This window comes from Hydra vulgaris, chromosome 07 (assembly GCF_038396675.1).
Source record: "Hydra vulgaris chromosome 07, alternate assembly HydraT2T_AEP".
NCBI classification, from domain to species: Eukaryota; Metazoa; Cnidaria; class Hydrozoa; order Anthoathecata; family Hydridae; genus Hydra; species Hydra vulgaris.
The window spans coordinates 26853156-26865000 of record NC_088926.1 but is presented as its reverse complement, the minus strand read 5'-3'; the positions used below and the strand labels follow the sequence as shown (position 1 = coordinate 26865000).

The 11845-nt window shown below is 28.7% G+C and overlaps 1 protein-coding gene across 3 annotated transcripts in view; it reads left to right on the top strand.

The window, feature by feature from the left end:
• The window catches only part of LOC100206783 (neuronal acetylcholine receptor subunit alpha-10), a 21092-nt gene extending 17098 nt beyond the window's left edge, over positions 1-3994 (top strand). For all 3 annotated transcript variants that reach the window (XM_065801509.1, XM_065801508.1, XM_065801510.1), the window contains exons 8-9: positions 2945-3230; positions 3449-3994. In XM_065801509.1, the coding sequence (XP_065657581.1) occupies positions 2945-3230; positions 3449-3965 (803 nt within the window). In that variant the 3' untranslated portion in view covers positions 3966-3994. The remainder of the gene's footprint in view (positions 1-2944; positions 3231-3448) is intronic.
• Positions 3995-11845: the final 7851 nt, after the last annotated feature.

The following is an 11845-nucleotide window of genomic DNA, read 5'->3' as shown; positions in this document are numbered from 1 at the left end:
ATACTGTTGCCATATCTGGGGCGGATCTTCTAATGATGCCCTTTTTCTTTTAGACAAGCTGCAAAAACACATTGTAAACATAGTTGGATCTGCTCTTGCAGCCAACCTCCAACCATTATCACATCGTCGTAATGTTGCTTCTCTTTCTCTTTTCAACGAATACTATAATGGGCACTGCTTCAAAGAGCTAGCGTCTTTTATGCAATCCATTAAAATTCATTCTTGTGTTACTCATCATTCAATTAAGTCTCAGCTTTTTTCTGTGACTGTTCCTAAGTGCCCAAAAAACTCTTTTCGTCTAGTTTTAAACTCTTTTCGTCTAGTAACTTCCAACTCTAATTAGTGGTTGCTTGCAGCCTTGTTGGAAGCGAAGATGTTTAAACAAAAAACAAACAAAAATTTGCTCTGTTTTGGTGCACCTGAAACAAAAAAAAATTAAAATAATAAAAAAATTTAATAATTAAGATTTTTTTTTTTTAGTTTCAACAAAAAATAAAAACAAATGAAAAATAATTTTTGTTTTTAATATAATAAAAATGTTTTCACATGCAAAATACAAATACACTAGAGTAGCTGAATAATTATTTAAACACAACGTACTTTTATCTGAGTGCTACTTTTATGCGAGATATATACTTCGTACCTAAATTATAATAAAAATACAATACTTAAAATTTTCTTTATGTTTATTATTTTTGTAATTAAAATAAATTTAATAATACAAGGTTGTTCAATCGAACAAAACAAAAACAAAAAAAAATCATTAGCATCTAAAAACAATCGTTAAGCTCCTGAAGAGCTATTTAAAGTAATTGGGCCCATCGAGTGGTTCTGTTCAGTATTAATTATAAAGTTCATGTCGATTTAGGACGTAATTATTTTGAAAGTTGAATACCTAACAATTAAAATTTTTAATATTTTACAACATCCCATTTTTTTTGCTTTATATGATTTCCAAAGTTTTAGATTTATTGGCAATAAAAGAGTGTTGAATTAAAGGGTTATTCAGTTGTGAAAAAATAATGCCTGCAATTGGTTTATTCTTAAGAAGAAAATAGAACAAGTTTAGTTTATTTTGTTTCATGCAGTTCCAGTTTGATCCAGCATTCCTGGATTTTAAAAAGAGAATTCGTATAGTTCTTACTGTTCGAAACATTCAAAAGTGATCTTATTTTTTCATTAATGCGTCACTATTCTCACATACCGTAAGTCAAGATAGGCATTGCCAAGAATTTATATATTTTGGAAATGAAACTCGGGTGAGCACACCGGAATTCTGACTGAATTAGTGTTTGGGCAACGGCTTCAAAGTTTAAGAAATTTTTATCCACATTTGAACAACTGAGTTATGCAAAAATTGAATGTTTGGTATCTCATATAAACCCCAGATGTTTAAGTTTATTCTGAAGATTTATTTAATACCAGAAACGTTTAACACATTACTTTGTATTTGTGATTTACCTGAAATCAAAAATTTAGACTTTTCGGCATTCAATTTGATACAATTAAATCACTGTGAACACTCCACATTTTTATAAGCTTTTTCAGACTAGAAAGGGTAGAGCTTAAAAGTATAATATCATCTGCATATATTATCACACCAGTAAAGTTACCATATATAGATATGCCAACAACGTCTTGGTTTTTAATGGTTTTGATAAAGGCTTCAGTGCAGATGTTGTAAAGGTATGGTGAAAGAACTAAACCTAGTCCTTGCTTTAGACGAAAAGAACTTGATTTGCAACCTTGATACGTAACTATCGTACTACTATTGCTGTATAACGAAGAGATAGATTTAACTTTACAAAGTGGTAACTTTTTTTCAAAATATAATTTTTCAAATAGGATGTCCCAGTTACAGCTATCAAATGCTTTTTTTGCGTCTAAAGAGCATAAGTACACAGTTGAATTGTTCCTACCCAGCAAACATTTGGTTTTAAAAAGACGTTTTAATACGTTTTTTAAACGTGTTAGACGTTTTTTATACGCTAAAAAGATCTTTTTTAGACCAAATTTTTGCTGGGTAATATAATATTCAATTGTTTAGCTTATTAGAAATTCAGCATGCAACGTTGAAAATATAATTATAATTATAATTATATAATTATAAAAGGATTTAATTTTTGTTTATTTTCACTTGTGAATCATATAAAATTCATTTTCAGTTTTCTATATAGTTTATTTGTTTCTATAAAACTCTTATACAAATAGTACAGTCTTACAAGAACTCCACATAAACTTTTTTTGTGAAAGCGTTGTTACCCAATAAGTAAAATAATAAATAAAAAACATATACAACTTTTGAGAGTTTTATTTATTACAAAAAAATACAAAAAATACAAAATGAATTTTAAAAAATTGAAAAAAAGAGGCAGTATCATTTTTGACTTGATGGTCTCAACAGAAGTCATTATTTAACTTGGTTTCATCAGAAGTTATGTTTTGGAAGCATCTCAAGCAAATTAACTGGGGCCATGTTTTCATTATAATGAAAAAACACGAGCCAGAGCAAACACTTATTGAATTTTGCATGCAAATTCAATTTAAAAATATATTTATATTAAATTTATCTAGCTGTGAGCTGATATACTTGCTGATATTTCGCATACACATTCTATATTTCGCTGTAATTAAAATACGGCTGAAGTTTAGATTTAACTATAGTTAAAATTATAATATAATTTATTATAATTATTTTAATTATAATATCATGATGTTTTCAAAATGAAATTTGTAAAATCAATTCGACTAAAAACTATTTATAATTATTATTTTTTAATGATTAAAAGCTTACTTACTGGATTCAACTTTTATACATTGAAAAAATAGTCGTATAGTGAATAATGCGAGGCTAAACCGCATGTAAAAATGTTATGAAATAATAACTATTTCTATAATATATTTTTAGTAAAGCTTATTTATAATAATAGTTAACTTCTTTTAGATTTTAAAGCCTCGCGTCAGTCTTTATTGTATCCGTGTTGTAAAACGCCATACGCAGTGTTGACATATAATGTTACGCTACGCCGAAGAGCCAAGTTTTATCTCTTTAACCTCATTCTTCCTGGAGTTTTAATTGCATTACTATCGTGTTTTTCATTTTTTCTTCCGCCAATGTCTGGCGAAAGAACTGGATTAGTTATAACTAATTTTCTATCGTTGTCAGTTTATATACTTATAGTTTCGGATTCTGTACCACCAAGTTCTGACACTGTGCCTCTACTTGTCAAGTAAGTTTTGCTTTAAATTAAAATCTTTTGACTTTAATTTATTTGCTTTTTAATTTTAGATATAATCTCTCTATTTTTTACAATTGATATTAGCATATTAGCTACGTCGTAATTTATATTATTTTTAAAGCACTTATAAATTTTTTTGAATAGTTATTCAAAGTTTTTCTTTACTTGATGTAAAATAAAATATATGTTTTTTTAATTGTATTGCACAGGTTTTACACTATCTTGGTCACTGAAATCGGACTTGCTTTAATGGCAAACTGCGTTGTGATTTCATTGGTTGTTAAAACAAACCCGGTTCCAGGTTGGGTGCGTAGTGTTTTTCTTCAAAACCATTGGAAAAAACTATACAGTATTTTACGTTCCATGTTATCTACAAAATTTCATCTTAAAGATTCAGAACATCACGAAAAGAATATGGAGAGAGAAAATAACAAATTAAATGGCACACCTTTGTTACATACAAGTTTGAACCAAGATAAATCTGTAAATATAGAGGAAACAGAACAAAATTCTGTGCATGATACTACTTTCAGTTGCCCTGAGAAAATATCCTATTTAAAAAACATCAGCGACTTTTTTGATAGGTTTGCTAAGGATGACGAAGTACGTAAAGACTGGGAAAATGTAGTTAAATCCATTGATAACATTTGTTTCTTGGTATTTATAACTGTAATTTTAGCAAGCGTAATTTTAATGTTTTCAAAAGGTCCACATATTATCTTGTAAATAAATTTTAAAATATTTTATCTCTTAAATTTGCATTTGTGGTTAAGTGCCATAATTTGTGCGCTTCAGAAAAAATTTTTTTAAATAACTTAGGTATTTAAAAAAAATCATTCCAAATAAATTTAATAACGTAAAAACAATATGGCGCTTCTTGTTCATAGACTAAATAGAAAAAATTTTTTAAATAACTTAGGTATTTAAAAAAAATCATTCCAAATAAATTTAATAACGTAAAAACAATATGGCGCTTCTTGTTCATAGACTACCAAAGCTTTTTAATCTGGTTAGAGCTTTTAAGTCGGCAGTTAGGTTGACATTGCCGAGTGCTGACCCTAATTCCGAGAGCTTATATATATATATATATATATATATATGTATATATATATATATATATATATATATATATATATATATATATATATATATATATATATATATATATATATATATATATATATATATATATATATATAAATCTACTTTAGAATATACCTTCTTTATTTATTGATAATACTGAAGTTAAGAGAGTTAGATTTTTAAATTCTTGGTTGTTTACATTAATGAAAACCTCATGTGGAAAAATGTTAACAATCTAAACAATAAAACTGCTAGAAATATAGGAATGCTATACAAGTCAAGAAATCTCTTAAATAAAAATACTTCAATTCAGTTATATTACTCATTCATTAATTGCAACATTATTCATGCTGATACTATGATTATGTTTTTTTGCTTTAAAACGTGAAACCAAAACCACACCTTATCCTCTTTATAAGTTATACTCTGGTAAAAAAAAACTATTTTCGAAATGAAAGTTTTATCCAACAACGTTTTTTGTATACAAATTTTGGTAGATCTTGTATTTCTTATTGAGGAACTTTTTTATGGAAACAAAATAGTTTTGAAATTTTTTGATTTTTCTCAAGAGTGGAATTGCAACACAGAAAACTTAAACACATAATTTTATATTTTGATAATATACTCTTATATTTTTAATTTTTTTAAAGTGAAATCCCTAAAATTTACGTTTTAGTATTTACATATATGAATGTTATATATTTTCAACGTTATTAATTTATACTTTCAACGAAAAAAAAATATATATGAGGAGGGGAGGGGGGGTGATCCCTAAAAAGTACCGACTGCCTTCGTGAAAATAAAAAGGTTCTCAAAATTAAAATTTACTCGACTGAATTATGTCAAATACCCGACCAGCCGATTAAAGTCGTAAAAAAACCGATTCGAAAATGAGCTTTTTCGAGGAGGTGGGGGGGACGGAGGTGTAACACCCCGGTTTGGCGTAATAGTGTCGCAAAATTTAGATTGTCGCAAATTTGATTGTCAAAAATGTGAAAAAGAGGTAGTGTCGCAAGTTGTCGCATGATTGATTGTAGAATAACAGAATAAGAAATATGTCACAAATGAATTTAATGAATAGTGCCGAAAATAAAAAAAAGGAATACTGTCGCAAATGAGTTTAATGAATAGTGTCAAAAACAGAAAAACGGAAAAGTGCCGCAAATGATTTTAAGGAATAGTGTTGATAACAAAAAAACGAAATGGTGTCGCAAATGAATTTAAGGAATAGTGTCGAAAACAAAAAAACGGAATAGTTTTGCAAATGAATTTAAGGTATTGTCTTTGATTTTTAAAAAGTTTGACATTTTTTTTGTTTTAAGGTATTAAACAATTTTTTAAGACCTTTTGTTACCTTGTTCTAGACTTTTGTTTGTTTTATAGAAGTTACATTTTGAAAGTTTTTATCATAAACTTCAAAAAAATGTTCCTTAAATAATAAAACTTTTGTATCTTTTGTATCATTTGCATAAAACATTTGATAACGATCTGTTTTTCCTATAGTAGTGGATCGGAATTGTTGTTTAAGGAGTTCAGTGGAAAAGTGGTAAAATAAATTTTGAATTGTGGAAAAGTTGCCTTTCCCATAATTAACGTATGTATGTAATTAATGAAGCAGCAAGATGTATTTTTCATTGAGTTTATCAAACAATAATATAGTTTCCAGCCTCAATATTGTTTAGGCAGGTTTTTCTCTTCTAGTTTTTTCAAAACTAACATGTACTTTATTATTTATTTATTTATTTTGCCGTATACACTTAATCATATCGTAAACATATGTAACTACAAATAGCAGAGGCAAGAAGAAGACAATTTGTTTTATAGCCAAGCCCTATAATATAGAGTAAACTGGGGGTAGAGTAAACAAAAAATAAAAGTGAACGGTTTAGCAATTTTGTTTTTTTTTTGCATTTATTGAAAGCTAAATTCAAAAAATCTTTAAAAATGCGAGGCACCGTATTGTAGAGAATTTTGTGCTCTATCTGAAGGTGTAAAAATTGTTTTAAAAAATTTATTTTTGTCTTAGCAAATTTTAAAGTTCTCACTAGTTAAAAATAAAATGTGTTTTTCAAAAAAATTAACTTCAAAATTCCCAAAACTAAAATTAAATTTCACTAAACTAAAAAGGCTGTTTTGTAGAAAACTTTATGACGATCAAGATTCTCTTTTCAAAATTTGAAATTGCTAATTCCGGAAAAAAGTTATAAGCGAAAAACCGATATAAAATTTTTTGGGGAAGAGTAAACATGCACTTATGCATTAAGATAAGCGCGGCTGAATTAATTAATAGTTGTTAATTTAGCCTCGCCTATCTTACAGAAAGACTTGAAGGCAATTTGAAAAATGTTTTTCAGCGCCACCATGTTGACACAGAAAAAACCCAAGAGTCAACATTCCGAGAGTTGAAGGCCAGTGTCAAGTTTATCTGAGGTACTCGAGAAACTAAAGCAAGATGATGAGGCCAAAAAGTCAAAGCAATTAAAAAAAAGCAGGATACACTTCAGTGAAGCGTCAGATAAAACTCAGCAAATGCAACATTCAAAAAAACTGAGACATTACAAAGACATCAAAAGGTTAAAAAAATTAAGAAGAAACATTGCCAACTCAAAGCAACATGTGGTACCAATGTAAAGATTTTAGTTGTAAGTTTTTGGTTTTTCGATTGTGTTTACCCAAAAAAATACAAAGTTGGTAAAGTTTTTTTGCATAAAAAAATGCCGCAAACCTGTTTCTGACGATGATATTTTGCATTAAACTCAATAAGGGTTGTTAGAGTTATAAGTGCAGTTGTAAGTATTTTATTCCATGCCTTAGGTCTTCTTATTGAAACTGAATTATTTTTGAATTAACAGGTTAAAAAAAAATTTGAATAACTGGTCATTCAAAAAAAATTTTGTTTATTTTGATTAAAGCGGTAAAAAATTTAGAATAACACTTTTAATAATTTTGAACATAAAAATTAGGAGATGATAAATATTTATTTGGTAGATATTTAGTATATTTAACTTAACAAATAAAATTTAGGAGGGTGTATAGCGGCTTTCATTGGATATAATTCTCATTGCACGTTTTTACATATTAAAGAGTTTTTTTGATTTATTTTTATTGGTACCATGCTATGTTAGCGTAATTAAGGTGGTCCTCCACTCATAAAAGCTTATTCTTATAAATTTTTTTTTTTTAAGCTTATTTTATTCCTTCATCACTTGTAAATAGTCTCTGAAAATTTGGATTGAGAACAAACTGTATAAAAAATATATTAGCTGTTATATTTAGGTACTTAAAAAATATATCCTTAGAATCGCCCATAGCAACCACATTTTGAGTTATTTTTAGGTTATTAACTAGTCAAAATATATTTTTTATTGGCAATAATTGATGCAAATATATAACTTCGTTTTGGTTATACGCAGCTTAAAGTCATAAGTTATAAAAATAGCCTGTAAAAGTTGTTCCTAAGTGCTGTCAATTTTAGGACTTTTTGGATATTTGTTTATTTTGCAAACCCATTTGTATAGGTACAAAACCAACTGTTTTTAAAATTATGGCTAAAGGGACTAAGAAGATTTATAATAGGAAAAGAAGAAGAACGAATCAACATCTTCACAACAAATCTGTCATATACAGTGATGACCAACAAAACAAAGAAAAAGATATTGAAATTAATATATCAAGTACTGCTGGTGTTGATGATTTTTTTTCTGATACAGAAAGTGAGTCTTTAGAATCAGATCTAGAGAAAAATAGTAACAATGATAAATTTGATTATTTTAATAAACTTCAAGATTTTTAAAACTGTTATAGAAAAATTTGGGAAATGCTTTTGTTGTAACAAAAGCATACAAATGAATGACAATTTGACGTCTCGAAAGGGGTTTGCCCATTCTATAGAAATACACCGTCAATACTGTTTAAACAGAGAGATATTTTTTACCTCAAAACCCTGAGAATATATTAGTAAAGAGGAAAGTTCAAAAATGAAGGAACCGTTTGAAATAAAGAACCGTTTGAAATTAGAAGCATTATTGCCTCGCGAAAGATTGGTATGGGGTTTGAAACCATGGAAAGATTTTTTACAAACAATTGTTATCATTGTTACAATCAAGATTCTATAAAGGAAGCATATCATACAGCAGCTGGTGAAAGCATGTTAAAAGCTGCTTAAATCTACCATTCTAATTCTGATCGCCTAAATCAAAAGTGTGTTACTGTTGATGGAACCTGGCAAACCCGAGGATATTCCTCCCTTAATGGAGTAGTAACAGCAATCATTGATAAAAAATGTATTGATGTTGAAGTACTTTCAAAATTTTGCCACGGCTGTGTCTATCGGGAAAATAAAAAGTCAACTCCAGAATTTGCAGAATGGTTTGCAAACCATCAGTGCACTATTAACCATGTTGGTTCGGGTGACATGAAACCTACTGGAGCAGTCAAAATATTCCATCACTCAATTGAAAAAAATAATTTGATTTACAATGAATACCTTGGAGATGGTGACACTTCCTCCATCAAAGATGTAATTGAAAGTGACTCTTACAAAGATTTGAACATTAAGATCACAAAATTGGAATGTATTGGCCATGTACAGAAGAGAATGGGTACTAGACTTTGTAAGTTTGTTAAGACTTACAAGGGAACGAACACACCACTCCATGGGAGAGGAAAGTTTACTAAATCTGTGATTAATTCTTTGCAGAACTTCTATGGCCTAGCCATAAGAAACAATCTTAAAAATTTATATGTTATGAAAAAAGCTGTTTGGGCCGTTTTGTTTCATAGTACAGATTTTGACGACAAGAAATGTCGACACCGTATGTGCCCAAGAGACTCTGAGACTTGGTACAAATATCATTTAAGTTCATAGTGTAAATACTTATGTAGAGCAAGTAAATCTTTCTGTTTCAGTCTTTTAAAACCAATTTTTACTGATTTATCTTCAGATCATTTACTAAAAAAATGTCTTCATGGTAAGACCCAAAACGCCAACGAGGCACTCAACCAGATTATTTAAAGACGCTGGCCAAAAACATATTTTTGTGGGTAGAGCGGTCTTAGAGTCTGCAGTAAATTCATCTGTTATTGAATTTAATGAAGGTCCTAATGGAATCCTCTCTTTACTAAATAAATTTCATCTAATAGGATATGTCACCTCTATGAAACTTAATGAAAAGAAGAAAGTAACTGTAAAACGGTCTCTACAAAAGTCCACTGACCGTGTCAGAAAGAGAAGAAAACAACTAAAACAGTTAAAAAGGGTTACTTAGACAAAGTTTTGCCTAGAATACAAATATTTAAAACGATAACTTTGGACTCGTTTAAGCTTTGGATCTAACCTTTTTTTTGATTTTCCACATAATTAAAAAGTTCCGGATGAGTGAAGGATATCTAAAATAAATAAGGAAAGTACTTTTTTATGAGACTAATCGCGACGTTAGAATTACCTTGTTCTAAGTCCATGTTTTTGCAAACTGAGAAAATCGATGTCAAAGTTTGAGTTTGTTTGCTGCTAAGTTGAAAAAATTATTTGGGAATTAAAGATTTTCTTTAGATTTATAATTGTTCCGTTGTTTATTTTTAAATAAAAAAAACTTATAAAAATTTCGCTAACACCCATATTTTCCCACCCACTTTTGGAGATAGAACAAAATAACTTTGGTATTTTGTAAAATACAAAAATGTTATTCTGTTACATCTTATATATTAAATATATTAACTATATTTTTTAACAAAGACATGTTGAAAATCGATGAAATTTTGTTCTAGGTAGTCATTCTTCTTACGCAGTGCTGTTGCACCCCTACGCCCCTAAATTAGGGTTGTTGGGACCCGGCGAATCTATGGGAACTCTTTTTAAAGTAAAAGTAGTTTTTTTTTTTTTTTTGTAATACCTAAAAATGGAATTTTTTTAAATTTATTTTGGGAGAGGTTCCGACCCACTAGCTATTGCACTGTTCTTACAAGTTTGTTTGATACCTGTTCGCGCCGGCTCTGAACAAGACTAAGACATCTAATTTAAAACAGAACACTTCGCTACATAATAAAAAAAGGGTAATATATAGCGTATAGGAAAGGGATGAAAAATATTTATCAAAGAAATAGCTTTTTTAAAACTTTCTATCAATTAATTAAGTCTTACAGATATTAACACAACAATTAAACTAATCTAATTACAAACAACATGCAAGATGAACTTGATTTTATTTTTCGTATACCTGTGATTCTATTACAAGAGTTTAAGTATTTATTAAAAACTATTATAAATAATAAGCTAAATAAGGAATTTTATCAAGATTTCTAAATAATAATAATAATTATGTTTTATATATCAATACTAAATAAATAATAGAGAAAGTCATATATAAAATCACTTTATTAATGCTTTGTAAAATGCAATATCAACAGCAGGTATGTATGAATACATGGAAATGATATCATTGGCTTTTTCAGCAGATAAAGACTGATAAGGAGCACGTAAGCAAGCTGCCATTGGAATATTTGTCTTTAATGGTTTGGTAATAATGCTTGATGCTGCTCGCTTGACTAACTTATTAATACGAGCTTGTGAATAATTGTCTGAAAATGAGATTTTAAAAAAAACATGGTATGGCAGTCCGTTTCGATAAACAAGATTTTTAACTCTTGTATAAGGCACTAACTTATAACTTGAAAAACCAGCAACAACTGAAAAACTTTTCACATCTATTAATTGCATTTGGTAAACAGAGAATGGTTTTTTAGTCCAAAGCTTTCTAGTCCAAGCGGACTAAATATTTCTGCAACAGAGAGAGATTTTTCAATTTGACTATGAATGTTATCACATTCTTGAATGCTGGAGTGACCTGGCTCGCAGAACTTTTGCTCAATGACTTTAATTTTGTTTCCAATTACTCGTATCAGCTTTACGTTTTCTAGATATTCCACCATAGGGTGACCTACGAGAAGGTGTAATACCAAGCGACTCTAAAGATTAAAAAACTCCATTAACTTTTTACTTGATTATCTAGGATGCATAAATAATAAATTATTTTGTTTTTTATGCATTCTGGATAATCAAAATAAAAAATTGGCAAAATTATAACGCTAATTAAGTGAAAAAATACCTTTGTTTTGATTTAGAGCATGTTCCATTTTTTGGTCAATATTTTTAGTTGCCATTTTGAAAATTACAATAACAAAATTATTCCGCACAAATATGTAATTGTAAATATATGATTGGTTGATCGGAGTTAAAATAAGATAACATTTTCAAATTTGCTTATTTAGGAGATAGATTAATGCAATATGGCATGCAACACCGTATTAAAAGTTTTGTATGTTTTCAATATAAATAAAATAGAAAAACATAGTGCAAAACTATTCAAAAACTATAAAAACTCGATTTTTTCAAAAAGTGGAGATAGAACAAGATAATTCTAACGTCGCGTAATGTTGGCCATTTGTCCACCAATTTTTCTATGTTTGTTTCAAATATTGTAACTTTACTGTGAATAACATAAAATATTGTAACTTTACTGTGAATA